The 21,693-nt window shown below is 39.9% G+C and overlaps 1 protein-coding gene across 1 annotated transcript; it reads left to right on the top strand.

The window, feature by feature from the left end:
• Nucleotides 1-2,293: 2,293 nt before the first annotated feature.
• LOC128208467 (sodium-dependent multivitamin transporter-like) lies at nucleotides 2,294-20,860 on the top strand (the record flags this gene model as incomplete). The annotated part of the gene is made up of 15 exons (XM_052912031.1): nucleotides 2,294-2,384; nucleotides 2,961-3,182; nucleotides 3,442-3,594; nucleotides 4,100-4,168; nucleotides 4,511-4,562; nucleotides 12,680-12,747; nucleotides 12,903-12,983; nucleotides 13,324-13,397; nucleotides 13,935-14,072; nucleotides 16,463-16,598; nucleotides 17,735-17,823; nucleotides 19,000-19,112; nucleotides 19,362-19,432; nucleotides 20,063-20,149; nucleotides 20,765-20,860. Coding segments are annotated over exons 2-15 (1,410 nt in total), but the record flags the coding sequence as incomplete, so codon positions are not given.
• Nucleotides 20,861-21,693: the final 833 nt, after the last annotated feature.

Below are 21,693 nucleotides of genomic sequence, written 5' to 3'. Positions count from 1 at the left end.
ACAAACTATTCACATGTACTAGATTCGAAAATATGAATGAGCTGGATGTCTTGAAACAGAAGTTAAAGCGTCTGACTAAAAATCATACGATTGCCTACTCGCACTTGCAGAGAGCTCAAGTATTTATGAAAGTTCTAAGTACACGAGTTTTGTTGCCAAAATTAACAAGTGGGTTGTAGAGATCTGTGAAGTAAACTCTTTGAAAAACGTATTATGTAACAGAGAAAGCAGATAAAGAGAAATGTCGGAATGAGTTGCGAGATGCCAAGAACTTTGTAGATGCCCCGCCATCTGGTAGTCTCGTCCGTTTTTTTTATACAGTTGAAGATTATCACTTAGGGAAAGTCGGAAAAAGAAGTTTCTGATTCTACTCTTTAAAAGTCTACCAGCATTTGTGACCGGGACATATGGCGGAAGGATTTGTGACCGGGGCATATGGCGGAAGGATTTGTGACCGGGACATATATCGGAAGGATTTGTGACCGGGACATATGGCGGAAGTATTTGTGACCGGGACATATGGCGGAAGGATTTGTGACCGGGACATATGGCGGAAGGATTTGTGACCGGGACATATGGCGGAAGGATTTGTGACCGAGATATATGTCGAGAGGATTTGTGACCGAGATATATGCCGGCAGGATTGGTGACCGGGACATATGCCGACATAATGTGTGACCGGGACATATGACGGCATGATTGGTGACCGGGACATATGCCGACATAATGTGTGACCGGGACATATGCCGGCAGGATTGGTGACCGGAAAATATGCCGACATAATGTGTGACCGGGACATATGCCGGCATGATTGGTGACCGGGACATATGCCGGCATGATTGGTGACCGGGACATATGCCGACATAATGTGTGACCGGGACATATGCCGGCATGATTGGTGACCGAGACATATGCCAGAACATGGATATTTTGCCGTTTTTGACTTCATGCGTGATTTAATTAATGTACACCCATACATTAATGTTTCACACATGAGAATAAACAACCAAAACGTGAAATGTAATAATGTTAAAGTATAATACAAGACACTGACCTTATTTTCGTGTTTTAGGCCACCTAAGGGGATAAGTGTAAAGGATTGTTGGGTGTCCGTCACAGAACTTTAGGTGCCTCGACAACAGAAAGAAAAAAACAACTTGAAACGCCTGAAACCCCGTGTTCTATATTTTGAAATAAGTGTACATGTATTACAATGTTTCTTGCGCGCCCAACTACTACACGCTCTCTTGAATCAACGTTCAAACACATGATAACTACCAGCGCTTTTTTTAACCTTTACGATGATAGTAAAATCTTTAAAAGAAGTATATTGTCAGACATGGCCAATCCTGATTATGAAATAATTTCACATGTAAGGTCATTAGCCAGACATAGGTGACACCCTACTTCAATTGAAATTTTTCTTTAAAAAAAAACTGGTCAACACCCAAACACATCCCCAACCATTGAAATGATGTTGGGGGAGGGGAAACTGACTGTCCCTTCTTATACGGCTATGATTTAAACATGGTGAAACATGTGTACGCACAAAGGATATAGATCAATTTCCAAGTCGTCTCGATCTACCAAAAACATGTGTCGTTAAACTATTGTTGGGTGTCCGTCCCAGGGGCTTGGGCTGGTGTTTCCTATTTCTACTTAGTGATACTTGTTATTAATTACTTTTGATATTCAATGATATCGAATGACCTAAAACATATTACATAGACTGTGGACGGAGTACGGGGCGACCTTTCAAGTTAAGGAAGAAAACAGTTAGGTAAATAACATCTAGTTAGTGCGCCTGGAATTTTTTGTCGACAGGCAGACAACTATCTAAATCACACTGATATGCATACACTGATATGATGCAGGGGCGGATCCAGAATTTGACGTTAAAGGGGGCGTAAGTTAGGGGCGAAACCCTTTGACTTGCGCCCTTCCCCACAAAACCTAAATGAGTTGTGCTGAAAGATGGATTTTCCCCAAGAAAACTTTGACAATTTCTAGTCCGAAATGGTGCATTTTGAGCGTATTTAAATATTTTTTTCCTCCTATATCGAAATAAAAAAAAGTAAACATGTTTTTGTTAATTAAGGGGTGGGAGAGGGGCGCCGGTTGCGCCTTCCACTGCATCCGCTAGTGTAATCTTAAGGACGCATGATATTGCGTTCATATCAGGGTTTATATAATTTTACATAGCTGCCTATACACTTTGAGCACTGTATATGTGAATGATAGAGTTTGACTTCTGTTTGGATATTTATTAAACTTATAATTTGAAATATTTTTTGCAATGAATATTTTCATTCATCAAATACGTGCGGAATCTAAAGAGCTCTAGCCCAGTGACTAGAAGTAGATCTGTGTCGCCAATATATAAGGTAATTTCTACAATCGTCGAAACTTTTTCCATAATGCTGTATGCATGATACAGGTAATCCAGTGGAAACTACAGGGACAAGTCCAGTAGATAACGATCTAACGATGACATTGTGAAGAGGCATATGAATATTTGATTATATTTTTGGAAAATAGCTCATTGAGCTAATGTTTCTTGTTAACGTATACCCGACCGTTTAACTATTTAAAAATTTATTGTATCTAGTATCTTGCGTAACTCATGCGGACAAAATAACACTGTCGTGCGTTATAAAGATTCATAGCATAAGTTTTTTTCTGGAAAAGAGATCTTTGTGAAGCCTAAAAATAATGAGGGAAACAATATTTATTTATTCGAGACATTTCGCTGAGAGTAACAGAAAGTGCCACACTGTCAACACCCTGCACCACACGTTAGTTCATCAAATGTTTGAAAGAAATGTCTAAAATTTACATACAATGTATACGTAAAAATATTACAAAAATCAAATCTAATCATAATAAAATCCAACCGACCCTTTCTATGTGTTTAAGGTCTAATAATTACTACCAAAATGAAAATAATTGTTGAATTACAGTGATCTTAAAATTGAAAAGGGGGCATAAACAGGCGAAACATGGCAACTCAGGGTCTAAATGTTGCGGATTATGTTGTGATGGCGATATTTGTCGGTATCTCTTCGCTGATTGGGTTTTACTACGGACTATGCACGAAACAGCGAACCACTGAAGAGTATCTTCTCGGAGGGAGGAGAATGCATTTACTTCCGGTTGCCATTTCGCTAGCCGTCACGTTCCAGGTTACATTATACTAACTGTATTACAGTATTTGCTCGTACAATAAGTTTTAAAGTGTTAATTTAAAACATAATTATATATTTTCTCACCTAATGCAAATTAAAAACTACTGATACTTTTCAAACAGCACATTTCGTTCAGTTCAATTAACTCCACCAACCGTTATTTGAGGGAATAGGTAAGAATTTAATACTCCGTCTTGGATATCTTCATATCGCATTGGCCAGGCAACGGCATACAACTTGTTTTTGTTATTTACAGTCGGCCATTTCAATTATGGGGACGTCTGCAGAAATATACATGTACCACACTATGGGAACGTATGGTGACATTGGGTTTATCATGGCAACGATCTTCCAGGCGTTTGCAATTGTACCTCTCATGCATCCACTGAAACTGACCAGCTCCTACGAGGTAGACATTAGATAACACATTAGGATTAGTTCGTCTTCATCAAAAAACATAACTAACAAGAATGAGAAAAAAATAATTCTTTGAACATGTAAATTATATACAATACAACAATAATATGTGTGTAAATGTTTAAAGAACAGCACACTTTCGTATGTAAAACGCCAACGGTAACCTTATGTTTGCATTAAATGTAGTATTAAAGCTGCACTCCCACAGATTGAATGTTTTGACGACCTTATACATATTTTTTGGTCTTAGAATGAGTTAATTTAAAAAAATAACTGCGATCTGATCTTTTGTCTTATAACACTGGTTTGTAGATATTTACCAAAAAAATAAATGCTCATCCCTAGACAAAAAATAAAATAGTTGTCAAAACGGTAAATCTGTGAGATTGCAGCTTTAAAGTCCGATGTTTTACACGAAATTGCATCTCCTATGGTGTCGTACATGGCAACATAACACACAGTTTCATCATGTCCCTATCTCACTCTTTCTATGGCAGTACCTGTACCTACGGTTCGAGTCCCGGGCTGTCCAGTTATTGGCAACTGTGCTTGGTATGCTGCAGACAGTAAGTGTTCTTATGTTTGTATAAGGTGTCGGCGGATAAGATCCATAACAGTCTTGAGCCATTAGATTTCAAGATTTATTGTAGATGTTGTGAAAGTATTCCAATAAAAACTTTCTATTAATGGCAAAACATCGGTTATACTTTAACACTTCGTCCGTGTGACCATGAGTATAAATCGATTACTACTGGAAAATTCGAAATCATATTATAATAATTGCCAATATGCATACTAATTAACTCACACGAGAAAATTTTTAAATACGTTATGATATAAGTGGTATATGTCTACGAATTGAGTCTACTCCGATTACGATCAAGACCTCCATTTTTATTCATTTTCAGTTGCTGTACATCAGTATTGTTCTTTTTACCCCCGCACTAGCGTTAGAGGCAGGTAGGATCAATAAACCCCCGCATTAGCGTTAGAAGAAGGTAGGATCAATATACCCCCGCACTAGCGTTAGAGGCAGGTAGGATCAATATACCCCCGCACTAGCGTTAGAGGCAGGTAGGATCATTATACCCCCGCACTAGCGTTAGAGGCAGGTAGGATCAATATACCCCCGCACTAGCGTTAGAGGCAGGTAGGATCAATATACCCCCGCACTAGCGTTAGAGGCAGGTAGGCAGGTAGCATCAATATACTCCCGCACTAGTGTTAGAGGCAGGTAGGATCAATATACCCCCGCACTAGCGTTAGAGGCAGGCAGGATCAATATGCCCCGCACTAGTGTTAGAGGCAGGTAGGATCATTATACCCCCGCACTAGCGTTAGAGGCAGGTAGGATCAATATACCCCCGCACAAGTGTTAGAGGCAGGTAGGATCAATACACCCCCGCACTAGCGTTAGAGGCAGATAGGATCAATATACCCCCGCACTAGCGTTAGAGGCAGGTAGGATCATTATACCCCCGCACTAGTGTTAGAGGCAGGTAGGATCAATATATCCCCACACTAGCGTTAGAGGCAGGTAGGATCAATATACCCCCGCACTCGCGTTAGAGGCAGACAGTATCAATACACCCCCGAACTAGCGTTAGAGGCAGACAGGATCAATATACCCCCACACTAGCGTTAGAGGCAGGTAGGATCAATATACCCCCGGACTCGCGTTAGAGGCAGACAGGATCAATATACCCCCACACTAGCGTTAGAGGCAGGTAGGATCAATATACCCTCGCACTCGCGTTAGAGGCAGGTAGGATCAATATACCCCCACACTAGCGTTAGAGGCAGGTAGGATCAATACACCCCCGCAATAGCGTTAGAGGCAGATAGGATCAATATACCCCCGCACTAGCGTTAGAGGCAGGTAGGGACTATATATCCCCACGTTAGAGGCAGGTATGATCAATATATCCCCGTACTAGCGTTAGAGGCAGACCGGATCAATATACCCCGCACTAGTGTTAGAGGCAGGTAGGATCAATATACCCCCGCACTCGCGTTAGAGGCAGACAGGATCAATATTCCCCCACACTCGCGTTAGAGGCAGGTAGGATCAATATTCCCCCGCACTCGCGTTAGAGGCAGACAGGATCAATATTCCCCCACACTCGCGTTAGAGGCAGGTAGGATCAATATACCCCCACACTAGCGTTAGAGGCAGGTAGGATCAATACACCCCCGCAATAGCGTTAGAGGCAGGTAGGATCAATATACCCCCGCACTAGCGTTAGAGGCAGGTAGGATCAATATTCCCCCGCACTCGCGTTAGAGGCAGACAGGATCAATATCCCCCCACACTCGCGTTAGAGGCAGGTAGGATCAATATACCCCCACACTAGCGTTAGAGGCAGGTAGGATCAATACACCCCCGCAATAGCGTTAGAGGCAGGTAGGATCAATATACCCCCGCACTAGCGTTAGAGGCAGACCGGATCAATATACCCCGCACTAGTGTTAGAGGCAGGTAGGATCAATATACCCCCGCACTCGCGTTAGAGGCAGACAGGATCAATATTCCCCCACACTAGCGTTAGAGGCAGGTAGGATCAATATACCCCCGCACTAGCGTTAGAGGCAGACCGGATCAATATACCCCCGCACTAGCGTTAGAGGCAGGTAGGATCAATATACCCCGCACTAGCGTTAGAGGCAGGTAGGATCAATATACCCCCGCGCTAGCGTTAGAGGCAGGTAGGATCAATATGCCCCCGCACTAGCGTTAGATGCAGGTAGGATCAATAATTATGCCCCCGAATAAGCGTTAGAGGCAGGAAGGATCAATATGCCCTCGCGTTAGTGTTAGCGGCAGGTAGGATCAATATGCCCCCACACTAGCGTTAGAGGCAGGTATGATCAATATACCCCCGAACTAGTGTTAGAGGCAGGTAGGATCAATATACCCCCGTACAAGCATTAGAGGCAGGTATGATCAATATACCCCCGCGCTAGCGTTAGAGGCAGATAGGATCAATATACCCCGCACTAGCGTTAGAGAAAGGTAGGATCAATATACCCCCGCACTAGCGTTAGAGGCAGATAGGATCAATATACCCTGCACTAGCGTTAGAGAAAGGTAGAATCAATATGCCCCCGCACTAGCGTTAGAGGCAGGTAGGATCAATATGCCCTCGCACTAGCGTTAGAGGCAGGTAGGATCAATATGTCTTCGCACTAGCGTTAGAGGCAGGTAGGATCAATATGCCCCCGCACTAGCGTTAGAGGCAGGTAGGATCAATATACCCCCGAATAAGCGTTAGGGGCAGGTAGGATCAATATGCCCCCACACTAGCGTTAGAAGCAGGTAAGATCAATATACCCCGCACTAGCGTTAGAGGCAGGTAGAATCAATACACCCCACACTAGCGTTAGAGACAGGAAGGATCATTATACCCCCGCACTAGCGTCAGAGGCAAGTAGGACTAATATGCCCCCGTAATTGTGTTAGAGGCAGGTAGAATCAATATACCCCCGCGTTAGAGGCAGGTAGGATCAATATGCCCCAGCGTTAGGGACAAGTAGGATCAATATGCCCCCGAGATAGAGGCAGATAGGATCAATATTGCCACGCTTTAGAGGTAGGTTGGATCAATATGCCCCCGCGTTAGAGGCAGGTAGGATCAATATGCCCCAGCGTTAGAGGCAGGTAGGATCAATATGCCCCAGCGTTAGGGACAAGTAGGATCAATATGCTTCCGAGATAGAGGCAGATAGGATCAATATTGCCCCGCTTTAGAGGTAGGTTGGATCAATATGCCCCCGCGTTAGGGTTAGAGGCAGGTAGGATAAATATGCCCTCGCATTAGGGTTAGAGGCAGGTAGGCTCAATTTACCCCCGCTTTAGCGGCAGGTAGAATTAATATGCCCCCGCATTAGGGCTAGAAGCAGGTAGGATCAATATGCCCCCGCATTAGTGTTAGAGGCAGGTATGATCAATATGCCCCAGGTTTAGCGACAGGTAGGATCAATATGCCCCCGCTTTAGAGGCAGGTAGGATCAATATACCCCGGCATTAGGGTTAGAGGCAGATAGATATTGAGTATAAAGCAGATTTTAGTGTGATTGAACTCAACAGGGCACTTGCTAATTGTAAAAGTGGCGCACCTGGGGAAGATTGGATACATTATGAAATTCTAAAAAAAACTACCAACACCGGCAAAACAAACACTTCTATGTCTCTTTAACCAATCCTGGAAATCAGGTTCAACACCAGAGTCATGGAGTGAGGCCGTAATCATCCCTATCCTGAAACCAAATAAACCTAAATATGATCCCGCATCATACCGGCCAATCTCACTTACATCAACTTTTACTAAATTAATGCAAAAAATGATTAAACCTAGGTTATGTAACTTTCTTGAAACAAACAAACTGATATCAAAATTTTAATCAGGTTGCAGAGCCAATCATTCGTGTGAAGACAATCTAGTCAGACTAGAACATGATTGTAAAAGAGCACAACTTGACAACAAATACCTAGTAGCAGTATTTTTGGACCTAAGCTCAGCATTTGATAAACTATGGGGCCAAGGAGCTCTAACATACCTACATAAAATAGGAATAAGAGGAAACATGCTCACATTCATCAAATCCAGGAAAATAAAAGTATTACTAAAAGGGGAGTACTCAGAAACCATAGAAACAGTTAATGGCTGTCCACAGGGCAGTGTCTTATCACCAATCATTTTCTCACTTTTCATGAATATATTGAGAGACACAATTGAAAAAAGCAACTCAGAAATCCAAAACCCTGCCTACCAAAGTGAACTATCTCAGTTTGTAGATGATGGGGCGATATGGACAGTGTCTAAAAAACCTGAAATAGCAGTTAAAAATATCCAACATACTCAATACTTAATAACATTGAGATATGGAGTGAAAACCTAGGATTTAAAATAAACCCCAGTAAAACGCAGGTACTTTTAGTACACAAACAGAGAGTAAAACCTCCAGAATGCGCTCCAAACTGCCCACAGCTAAAATTATGTAATCAAACATTAACCTATACAGAAAAAGCTACATTCTTAGGACTAACATTCAATAAATACCTAAAATGGGACTTACACATAAACTCACTTATTGCCCTGTGTGAAAAGGATCTTAACCTCCTTAGAACTATCAAAGGAAAGGAATGGGGGACAGACAAAAAGTGTCTTTATACAATCTATCAATCACTTATCCAATCAACACTAGACTATGGAAGTATAGTTTATAACTCTGCTACATATGACAAATTAAAACAACTACAAATCATACAAAATAAAGCTTTAAGGATAGTAACAGGCGCTTATCGAAGTACACGTACAATAGCACTGCAAGCAGAATGTGGTGAACTCCCTCTGAACTACCAAAGAGAAATAAATATGTTAAAATATTGGGTTAGATCCTCACGTCAAGGAAATGACCTACCAATCAATAACAAATGTAGCATTGACCCTATCTTTGCACACAAAGCCAACAAACTAAAACACTTTAAAATGCCATACAGCCAGATAGTACAACCACAAGTGGAGGCATGCTCTCTCACAAAGGACAAAATAGCCCAACCTCATTTCTTAAACCTAATCAATAAACGAGAACTCAATATAGACTTATCCTTAACAAAAGTTATAGACAAGAAAGAGGACCCTAACATTAACCGTCAAATAGTAAATAATCATATAAATAGCAAATACAACAACTCATGGCAGGTTTTCACGGATGGAAGCTAAGACCCTACTCTCCATCTGGCCGGGGCCGGGGTAGTAGGCTTTTCTCAAGATAACAACCCCCTTTTTGATTGTGGGCTAAAATTCGACTTTAGGCTATCTATCTACTCTTGTGAACTTGCGGCAATAGACCTAGCACTTAAAATGCTCCTCCAGCAAGTAGAAGCAAACAATATACACAACACTGTAACAATATTATCAGACTCATTAAGTGCCCTCATGTCAATGAAAGCATGCTTTTCCAGGTCACGGCCAGAAATTTTGCAGCAAATACTTAATAATACTACAGTGCTTCATAATCTAGGGGTGTCAATTACATTTGTCTGGATTCCTAGTCACATAGACATCTTAGGAAATAAAATTGCTGATAAAATTGCAAAACAAGCATCAAGGCAAGGTTCACGAACAAACATCAAATTAAGCGTCCCCGAAGCATACAGCTGGATAAAGAAACTAACAAAAAACAAATTTGTAAGAGACTTTGAAGTATATAAACTTGAGCACAATTTTGAATATGGGGAAATTAACACCACAATCAAAACATACAGTACAAATACACTTAAAGATAAAGTCTTTACACGATTACGATTAGGAACGAGCATGCTTGCTGCTGAAAACTATGCAAATACTGACTGTTGTACACAATGCGGTGACAAAGAAACATTTCACCATATTTTTTTCAAATGCCCATCATATAAGGATCAACGGGAACACTTCAAAACAGAACTTCTAAAACTAAATATGCCAGTAATTGATAGGTATCACCTGCTTTTTCCCGCATCTGATATTACAGAGAAGGTAAGAGGGGCAGTATTTGCATACCTGTCGGAAATCAAATACCTAAACAAGATTTAATACCACATAAAATATGATATGTTAGGAACAGGGTTCTGAGCAAGTTCATAACACTAATAAATCAACAAATTCACACAAAATATAACAATTTCAAATGATCCATGCCCAGTACAGACACGCGAAATGTCAAATTTGCAGCTATAATCAAGTAATACACTTAAAATAAACCAGCACGATCATTGTATACGCCGAGAACCACTATCAGGACCCTTATCAAAAGGTGGTAATACAATGACTGCTTTAACTATAAATATATTTCTGATTAGGTTCATAACACTAATCAAACTAAATTTAAAAGAGCAAAAAAAGGCACAATCATTGTATACGCCGAGAACCACTGAATTGGGCCCTAATCAAAGGGTGGTAATACAATGACTGCCTTATCTGAGAAGGTTCACAACACAAATCAAACCAAAATTAAAAAAAATAAAATAACAAAAAACAGAAATAAACTAAAGGAAAAAGAAAAACACGCACGAGTAATGAATTTAATGTAAACTTAAAATAACGAGCACGATCATTGTATACGCCGAGAACCACTATCTGGACCCTTTACAAAAGGGTGGTAATACAATGACTGCTCTCCGAATACAAATAAATTTAAAAAAAACAACCTCACAATATAAAATAGTAAAAAACATTTATAAACTAAAATAAAAAGAAGGGAAAAAGGCACGATCAAAGACTTCAAAGTTAACCTAAAATAACGAGCACGATCATTGTATACGCCGAGAACCACTATCTGGACCCTTTGCAAAAGGGTGGTAATACGATGATTGCTCTCTGAATATAAATAAATTAACACTTTAGTTTATTTGTATATGTATATGTGTATTTTACTGTTTGAAAATATACGAAAAGGACGCCATGGACTTCTGCATGATATCAAGAACGATATAATGATCGACTTTCCAACATTACCGAGCCCGGAAAACAAACACTCCATCTCCGGAGTTATGAAATGAACGCGTAAAATATGGATTTTCATTACTTATTATAGTAATTATTTTAAAGATGTATAATCTACGTTGTGGTGACGAAACATTTCTCTTCTTTTCTTCTTTCGTTTTCACATGAAAGGATGAGGTATTACAGAGTATGATGTAACACATAGATCTTACTAGAAACCTTTAAATGCAAGTCACCACAACGCCAAACGAAACCAAATTAATTTGCGCCCGGAATAGTAAAAAAAGAAACCAGTATCGAAATTTTTTATAAAGGCTCAAGGACCTATCAATTGTTCTAAATAAAACTCGTACACAACCGTAGTACCAGTAGAAGTCCAGGATGATACATGTTATATGCTATGCAAGGTGATGGTGTTGTTTTAATAACGCTTCTGGTCTAAATACATTGTATGAAAGTATGCATACGGAAATAGAGCATTACTGGACCAGAGGCTACATATGTATATAGATGTCTTGATAGTCCAGTATAAATGATCACTGTTAAAAAATTGTTCGGCCGAAGTAGTCAAGAGAGAAAAAACAATATCGGTATAAACTGTATAGAGACATTTTTAGTTAACAATTCTACCGATTTAAACTGTTACATCCATAGCACTATTAGAGGTCCATGATGATATTACATGCTATGCTTGGTGACGGTGTTGTAATATAACGCTTCTGGTCCAGGTTCATTGATAGGAAAAACAGTTTTTGATCCTAGCCCTAGTCCATTCATTCACTTAAAGATATTTAAGTTTTGAAAGTACATTTTGTTACGACCCATTGATAAAAAAGAGAATGCATTGGACCAGGAGCTACGTAACTGGGTATAGAAAGTATACTATGTATTTTTATCCCGCACATACATATTAAAATGGAAACGAAAAAACAACAACAAAAAACAACCTTTATATTATTATTATTTTAATTGTTTGTTTAAAAAAATAAACCATAGTAACCCTCTCTGTATATGAACATGAACACTTAAAAAACATGTAGGGAAAACAAGTAATGTCAACGCGCTCTCTGGTCTTGAAGAAGTTTCAATAATTAAATAGTGTGGCAATAGTTGGGCATCGACAACAAAGTGGTCAGTTCATATATATATTAGAAATATAAATTCATATAGTGGGCGAAAAGTCCTGTTCTCACAACACTTTCTTGTCAATGAACTGATCGCGAGTCTTGCCCATTCTCGAAAAAATACCATTCTTACACGTAAATGTTTTTTAAGATACAACGCAATATCTAAATTACAACTGTAGTTAAGACTAGAGAAATGAAACCATATCCAATATTCAGAGCTGTGGGGCCACTCTAGATGTCATGGCAGGTAGGATTAATATGCCCCCGCATTAGGGTAAGAGGCAGGTAGGGTCAATATATCTTTTCTCGAATATCATTTAAAGCAACGCCTTAATGGTATGCATGAATTAAAATGTCTTTCACCTAAACCGTGCCATGTATTGTGTAACTGCTCGTAAACTCAATATGTGTATATATGCTATCATTATGAATACATCCATAATATAGCACATTAATATTTTTATAGTGGTCAACATCCCGCTGTGGTTGTCGATAGTTGTTATGGGGGCCGTCGGAACCATTTACACGGCCATCGTAAGTCGTTGAACTACAAATGTAATACGATGTTACGACAGGTGTTTCGAACAAAGGATTCAACTAGCTATTATGAAAAAAAAATGAAATAATCGAATAGTCTGAACGAGTGAAAGAGTAAGAATGAAAGTATATTATCAGTAAAATTATTTCAGGGTGGAATGCGGTCTGTAATTTGGACAGATGTGTTTCAGTTTATGATGCTGTATGGCGGCATCACGGTGGTGTTGATAATGGTAGGTTTTGTGTTCCTTTGGTCAAATATAGATCACTTTTGGTCCGGAATTCACATATCTTACACTGTCGTTGATGTTCAAATATTGTGTAAAGCTTACAGCAAGTTGTCCATACTTCGGCATTATCGGTTTTGTGGGATTATCGGTTTTGTGACACTATCGGTTTTCTGGCATTATCGGTTTTATGGCATTATCGGTTTTGCATACATCGCATTGAAACCCTAAATGAGACTGCTATTTCAACATTTTGGTTCAACCACCCCTTTACTGGAGAATAACTATTTGTAGTTTATCAAACGATATACACGCGATAATTTATATGTTTGCATTTTATAAACAGGCTGGCGTAGAAATAGGCAGCCTTTCTAAGATATTCAGTCTGGCTGACGAAGGAAAACGAATCAGATTTGACATGTAAGAAAATTATATATTTTTAGACAGTAAGGATTGTTGATTTAATTAAATTACTCTTTGTGGAGTAAGCTACCTTACGTTGTGAGACGGTGAGCCTTACTTGTGTGATGTTTTGGTGGATAATAAATGATACAAACGGACTACAGTCGAACCCTGTGGGCTCGAACTCGCTTGGCTCGATTTCCTTGTTAGCTCGAAATGAATATAAGAACCGATTTCTGTATACTGATGGTAGGCATTTCCGTTTGGCTTCAATTTCACGAGGATTGAGGTATTTTTGCCAGTCCCTGGGAGTTCGAGCCAACGGGCTTTGACTGTAAATTTTACATTTTAGATTGTAAGCCTAATTGCTTCAAAATAATTATGTTCTATCTACGGTGTGAAGAGGTATGGATTACCCATTGTTTGCTTTATATATTTCTTTGTGAACTATTTATGTAAATAAAAAAAATAAGTTTACCAAAATGTATTCATGTAATGCATCTGTTCTACATTTTGACGAAATAGTTCTACTAAATCATTTCAACTTTTGAACAGTATAAGTGGCGATCCCCGGGTACGACACACGGTATGGGGATGCATCATCAACGGGTTGTTTAACAGTCTACCTAACTTCTTTGGGCAGTCATCCATTCAACGGATTTCGTCGATTAAAATTCAAAAAGACGCTGAAAGGTTTGTGCAATATACGATATGTCCCAGTTTATTCCTAATTTGTTTGAAGGCTCTGAGCCCACTTGGGTTTGATAAACTTCGGCGTTGCAAAAGAGCCAAGGTGACGTGCACATAGCCTGGCCGACATCCATTTAACCATTTAACCATTTAAGCAGTGCCGCGCCACTTTTTCATTTTTCAATTACGATTCATTACGATGTCTTTAATCGTTGTACACGACCACTACTTTGGCTCGAAATGTTACATCTCTTACCTTATGGTGTAGTCACACTGTAGCGTATGATAGAAACGTATGTATTGCGTGTGAAAATTTTAGAAAAAATACTTATACGCACAGTTTTCGAGCGTTTAACCCCGAGCTATCAACGACAGTCCTTTACAAACGTATGAATACAGTGTGAACAGCGTTTGTATAACGTATAACCGGCGTACAGGTAGTGCATGAGAAACGTTTGCGTACGTATGTTAGCGTATGTCAACTTAAGTCACCGTCAGTGTAGCGTTTATCACCGTGTGGGTAGCGTTTGCAAGCTTATGAGTAACGTTTGCATAACGTATGTGAGCTTATGAGTAACGTTTGAGCTGAGACTGCATGTGCTGAGATGCAGAAAGACCTGGAGGAGCCTAACTCTGTCCATTCATCGTCTAGAAAAAGACCTCAGAATCCAGACAATGACATCCTCGAGTCCTCGCAGAAGAGAGTTGCTGAGTCTGGCAGCATCCTTAAGATGGGAAGTTCCACTTTTTGAGGAATTTGACAGATATGTCACGCCATCCCTGGATTAGTGGGGCAGTTCATCACCTCAGGCAAATACTCATCAATTATGGCTTAGCTTTTGGCCTCTCTAACAACGACTGACATGGTGTTATGCGGGACCCTCCATCCATACTGCATGTTTGCATAAGCGCTTCCAGAGGCAAGATGACGCAAAGTCAATGCAAGCTTCAGACCGTGCTTTAGGGAAGGCCTGTACCTAGTATGATGTTTGGACCTACCCTCTGAAGCAGCTCATCATACATCTCAGGGGGCATACGCAAGAAGTTTTTGAACGATCTCTGGTCCTCATTTCTGAGTACAACCATGAGCTGGTCATACAGGCCAAACTGACGTCGTCGTCCAATCCATGGTCTCACCCAGATTTGGCGTCTTATTCCCCTCCTCCTTCTTCCTTGTCTTCTATTTCGTTGAGCATAATAAATTGTTAAAAGTTCGCAATGGTGTTGGAAAAGAGCTACCTCCATATTCTCACTGTCGATCTACAACTGACGAAGATGAGGAAGTGGAACCCTATATATATTTACAGCTCAACTGACCACTTTCATGCCATCGTATGAGATGCGCACTTGACATATGAGTAACGTACCTTTAGCGTCACTCTAGCGTATCAAGCTTATGTCTAGCGTATGATGAGCATATGCGTAACGTATATGCTATACGCTCGCATACGCTGATTTTTTTTAACATGTTCAAAAACAATATTTGGCCTCTGCGTATAAGAACGCACACTGACGTATGTCAGCGGGCTTGGAACGTTAACAACTTACGCCTAACATACCCCTAACGTATATCAGCGTATGCGAGCGTACATGAGCAATTTTTATCGTACGCTCACAACGTTAATGCCATACGCTATAGTGTGACTGCACCATTAAAGAAGGTATAATTCACCGTTTAGGCTTTCTCCTTTATTACACGCCATAAATGCAGCCGATGGGTGCGGGTTTACTTTAAAACCACCCCGATATCGCATAATTCTGCTTTTTTGACCATTTTTCGTTTAAATCAGTACGTGTGAAGTAAATCTCGGCTTGCAATAAAGTACCAACGTTTAAAAACACGTACATGTAGCATTCCGCTTCATTGACGCTACGTGCTTTAATGTTATTTTATTTTTCATCAGATATATATGCAAGCCTGTGGCCATGACTACGAACACTCTCAAGTCCAAGTCTAGACTCAGACTCAGAGAAGCATTTTTATGAAGAAACAAAAATCATATTTATATGAAACAATATTAAAACATTCAAATAGTTATACATTTCAGCAAATTTTAGCATCAATCTTTTAATAGAAGGAAAATCACAATGAAATGAAGTTTTTCCATAATGAGTCTTGAGTCTGAACTGAGACCATAGACTGTTCGTAATCATTGCGCCTGGCTCCAATATCTCGAAAATTCTTAAGTCAAATTTCAATCTCAGATTGAGCTCGTTTTACCCCATAGACTGTTCGTAATCACTGCGCCTGGATCCAATATCTCGAAAATACTTAAGTCAAATCTCAATCTCAGATTGAGCTCGAGGTTATTATTGAGATTAATATTTGACTTGAGTATTTATGTGATATTGGGGCGTGGTCAGTGCTTTATTTCGTGACTTTCTCTTTCCAGATCAGCTCTGTTGAATATCCCTATATCAATGTTTTTCATTCTGGTCCTTCAACTGACGGGGATCTCTGTGTTCGCTTATTTTTCAAGCCACCAATGTGATCCTCTCGAGAGCGGGCAAATAGAAAACCCAAACCAGGTCATACATAATGTCTTGTTGTTTTTATATTGACATACTGTATAAGTGGTTCGCGACGTGGAAATGTTTGCGAATTTCGCGAATATATTGACCACGCCATCTGATGTTTACATAATACATTTAAATAAACGTTAATTAAATTCCCTCAAGATTCACCACTTCGGACGAGAAATTGTTTAAATTTCCATGGGGATAACCCCAACCTCCCTGCCAACACTTTAATCAAATACATTCCGTGTCTGAGAGAGAGAGGGAGGGGTGCAAGTCCAAAGGTAGCGTCCCTAAGTTACGCCCCCTAGAACGCCGAATCCTGGAGCCAACCTTGAACTATTTTAAGATTTTGTATTTTAGCAGTAGCAATTGTTTGTTTTAATGATGGATAACTTACATTAAAACTGCACTCTCACAGATTGAACGTTTTGACAACTTTTTTACTTTTTGTCTTTTTGAACGAGCCATTTTTTTGCGAAAAACAATGGACACCATTTATATAAGACTGCTGACTAAAAATTAGATCGCAATTTTTACATTTAAGTTGAACAATTGATGTTTTATGCATTTTTCTTAAACCGTTTAAACCGCACGGAAATATGAAAATCTACAATCTGATTTTTTGTCAGCAATCATACGTCATTGGTTGGTATTTACGCCAAAATTTGCTCTTTCCAAGACAAAAAATAAAAGTTGTAAAAATTGTAAATCTGTGAGAGTGCAGCTTTAACGATGCATCGCCTTTATTTATCTGAAATATAATTAAAACAATCATGAATGCCTAATGAGGCGGAAGCATTAAGGTTAATACGCGTTAGTTAACATAGGTAATAATATGTTCTTGCTAATTAGTCAGCAAAATATTTCGTGGGATGCTATGGAAATCTATTGCTACTAATTACTCTGCCATGACAATTTTGTAGTTCATTCATGACGTCGCATCATATGTTGGCGTCGACTTAAAAAATCAACCGTCAAAGATTTAAGCTCAAAGTTTTGTTACGCAAATTGACGCCAACATCTGACGTGACGTCACTTTCATTTATTACGTTTTATGTGACGTCTTGAACTAATAAACTCTCAATTGGAATGTGAAAATAACTAGCCAAATTTGAAATAGTAACTTCTTGGATGGAATATTTCAGTTGGTTCCATTCTTCGTGATGAACGTGCTGAGTAGCACACCTGGACTGACGGGGATATTTCTTGCGGCGATGTTTAGTGCCTCCCTCAGGTAAAACATCAGTGCATCCCACAGGTAAAACATCAGTGCCACCCTCAGGGTTTGCGTGAGTGCATCCTCAGGTTATACACCAGCACCTCCCTCGGGTAAAGCCTCAGTGCCTCCTTCAGGTAAAACCCAGTGCCTCGCTCAGGTAAAACCTTAGTGCCACCCTCAGGTAAAACATCAGCGCCTCCCTCATGTAAAGCCTCAGTGCCACCCTCAGGTAAAACCTCAGTGCCTCCCTCAGGTAAAGCCTCAGTGCCACCCTCAGGTAAACCTCAGTGCCACCCTCAGGTAAAACATCAGCGCCTCCCTCAGGTAAAACCTCAGTGCCACCCTCAGGTGAAACCTCAGTGCCTCATTCAGATAAAGCCCCAGTACCACCCTCAGGTAAAGCCTCAGTGCCACCCTCATGTAAAATATCAGCGCCTCCCTCAGGTAAAGCTTCAGTGCCACCCCCAAGTAAAACATCAGCGCCTCCCTCGGATAAAGCCTCATGGCCTCCCTCAGGTAAAACCTCAGAGCCTCCTTCAGGTAAAACATCAGTGCCTCCCTTAGGTAAACCCTCAGAGCCTTCCGCAGCTAAAACCTCAATGCCTTCCTCAGGCAAAACCTCAGTGCCTTCCGCTCAGTGCCTTCCGCAGATAAAACATCAGTGCCTCTCTCAGGTAAAACCTAAGTGCTACCCTCAGTGCCTCCCGCAGATAAAACCTCAGAACCTCCCTCAGGTAAAGCCTCAGTGCTTCCCTCAGGTAAAACCTCAGTGCCTTCCGCTCAGTGCCTTCCGCAGATAAATCATCAGTGCCTCTCTCAGGTAAAACCTCAGTGCTACCCTCAGGTAAAACCTCAGTGCCTCCCGCAGATAAAACCTCAGTGCCTCCCTCATGTAAAACCTCAGTGCTTCCCTCCGGTAAAACATCAGTGCCTCACGCAGGTAAAATCGCATGGAATCGAATTCTGACGCGCAGGTTTACATTGTTTAATGTCTTTTATAGCGGCAATTATATACTAGTATAAGAAAATATCCTATCGTATGTGGACGAGTGTTCAACAATTATATCTGATGGATTTTTTTAGAAAAAAACACACACCTTAAAACCCTATGTTTATGTGCAAACAGTAGCACTATCCAACACAATTTTACAATAATATAGCTATAAAAGTACGTTCATTCTACTTGCTCAGTTCCTTGTCGTCGGGAATCAGCTCATTGACAGCAAACACGCTTCAGGATCTACTCCCCTACTGTTTGAAAAATGTCACACAGACAAGAAAAACTGCTTACGCAAAACTTATAGGTAACCGTGGTCACCATCACATAAATTAAAAGTGAACGAATGAACAATGCACGATTTTCCGTAACAGCTTGCTTGTATTTTAGCAACGGTTTTATTTTTGGTGTAATATGCAGAATTGATAAAGTTTATATTAACGATATTTTCTAATATGAATTTGTCATTGTCTTGAACAAATATAAAACGCACCAAGTGTAATTCAGATTTTTTTGAATGTTACAATTTACTATAACAAGTAAACATTACTTTTAGCCCTTTGCTACGGTTGTGCTGTGGTGGGCGTGGCATATCTCCTGAGACGTCTTCATGGGCCAGTAGGACAGGTATGGTGTAGGCGCCTATAAATCCCCGCCCGCCCCCTATTTTTCCGCCCCCCCATCCCCTTAAATTTTATTCCCTCAAATAAAAATGTTGAACTAGAGTCGGTTTTTGCGTATCGGCCCGGTTCTGTCCGGGAACGGCGTTTATTCCTATTTAAAGTGTCGATGTATAAAATTCACATGTAAAAAAGAAGAATTGTTACGATCGTGTTCATGGTTCGTCTAGAAACTCATGTTTATGGTCCCTTGTGCAATAAGAAAAAGCATGAACACATATTCAACGGCGAAACAGGCATATACGAAAAAAAATGTCACCCCGCCAAATATATGGATGAAAATCTAGCAATAAATTTTATTGACCTTACAGATCAAAGGTCAAAACCTTATTTTTTAAAATTGATTTGACACAGTAAATACTATGTTGTTGGCGCTTTGTTGCTTATAAACTTGAACAGTGACGTTCAGCATCTTTCGAAATCACCGTAGATACCGACATACGTCGTGTGATGTGGAAATGTTCTGTAATATTTTAAGACAAGTACATGTAGATTATTTCGAATTTAAATTAAAACGAAAACATTTCTACGTTTTCCTTTAATACAACATTCTCGTTAAATGGAAGCTATGTTTCAGATAACGGCGGTTGCAGTCGGGTCAACGGGTGGTCCGGCGGTGGGTCTGTTTCTTCTTGGCGCAACATCCCCCTTCCCTGACTGGGTGGTGAGTTTCGTTCCACGGTCATTTCGTTCTTAACACCCCTCCCCCCTTCCGTTTTGGCATCGCTTTTCTAAACTGTTTGCTCATAAATCCAAACCCATGTTGTACATGGATCGTGTCATTATTACTGCTTGTGTGATAATAGTTGTCAAAAATAGAAATTCAAGTATGTCAAATTGTTATTATTATAAAAACTAAGTTACTGGAGGAGTAGTGTTCGAAATTATATTTTATCCAAAAGGTTGGGTGTAGTTTTCATTAAATTTGTTACTTTTTAAAAAAAGCATACTAACAAGCTTTAGCCATTATTAAATATCAGTATTAAGATTTACTACACAACTATCACGTGATAATACTGCAGGTGCTTGGGGTAGGGTTAAACCAATCAGTGCTGATAAGGTCTGCTGGGATATTGGAACACATTACTCAATATCGTCATTTTTCCGAAGAAAAGTAGTTTAACTTTCAATTTTTAGTCCTTTAAGTGTCCTTTGAACCGAAATTGTTCTTCAGCTTTCATTCTTCAAATTGTTCTGTTGGACTGATGCGTTGGGAGAAATACAAATGCATTGCGCACACCACTAAACAAGCATGAATTTGTTTCTGAAATTCATTTAGGCAGCTTTGGTTGGTGGTGTGGTGGGAGTTGCTTTTACCGCTTACCTCTCTATAACGACCACTTTGTACCGACAACCTGACGTCACTTCCGCTCCAATCAGCACGAGTGGATGTTTTCCGGAAGTTACGTTACATAAAAACGTTTCATTGCTTCATGATACGTATGGGAATCATACAACCGACAATTCGGCTACAACGACATTGGCATCAAGGTTGATTTGACAAAATCCTTCATAACATTTTACTGTATTAATTTAAACGTTATTTGCTGGGGATTATAAGCATCTTCCAAGGCGGAGAGAGTACGGTAGGTTCATCCCAACCCGAGGTTCAACGATAAACTGATCTTTCACGAGCGGCCATGGTAGATGCTTTTTCTCCCATACCAGTTAAACAAATAATAGTTAAAATGTATTTTAATTTCTTTTTGCATACGGGTACCCTTTTATCTCTCCCGTGGGCAAGGTAAGGATTTCAGTCCTGCACGGCCAAATATTTTGATCAACTTATCTGGGGAGGGAGAAATGATATTCTTGTTTAAAACTAGACAATACTTTACCACATGAGCACAAGTTCTCAATAAATACATGATTACAATAAATGTTTCAATCATTTTAACGATGAACTGGATATTTTTAAATAATAAACTTACGTCATGACGTCATTTCGTTTACTAATATACAAATCACAAATAGGTGTCACTGACGAAGGCTGATAGGCCAAAATTCCACGGCATATGGAAATTAAGCGTATTTTATCATTCCTTAATTAAAGTATATTTTCAGACTATCCGGAGTTCCATTTTCCCTGTATGACATCTCATACGTTTACATTGGAATGGTTGGCACAATAGTGACATTCTCAGTGGGGCTGAGTGTGACCTTCTGCATAGGTATATACAATTTAATGCACCAATCAATGACAGGGTG

This window comes from Mya arenaria, chromosome 11 (assembly GCF_026914265.1).
Source record: "Mya arenaria isolate MELC-2E11 chromosome 11, ASM2691426v1".
Lineage (NCBI taxonomy): Eukaryota > Metazoa > Mollusca > Bivalvia > Myida > Myidae > Mya > Mya arenaria.
The sequence above is the reverse complement of the archived record's forward strand: the minus strand, read 5'-3'. Positions and strand labels throughout refer to the sequence as shown.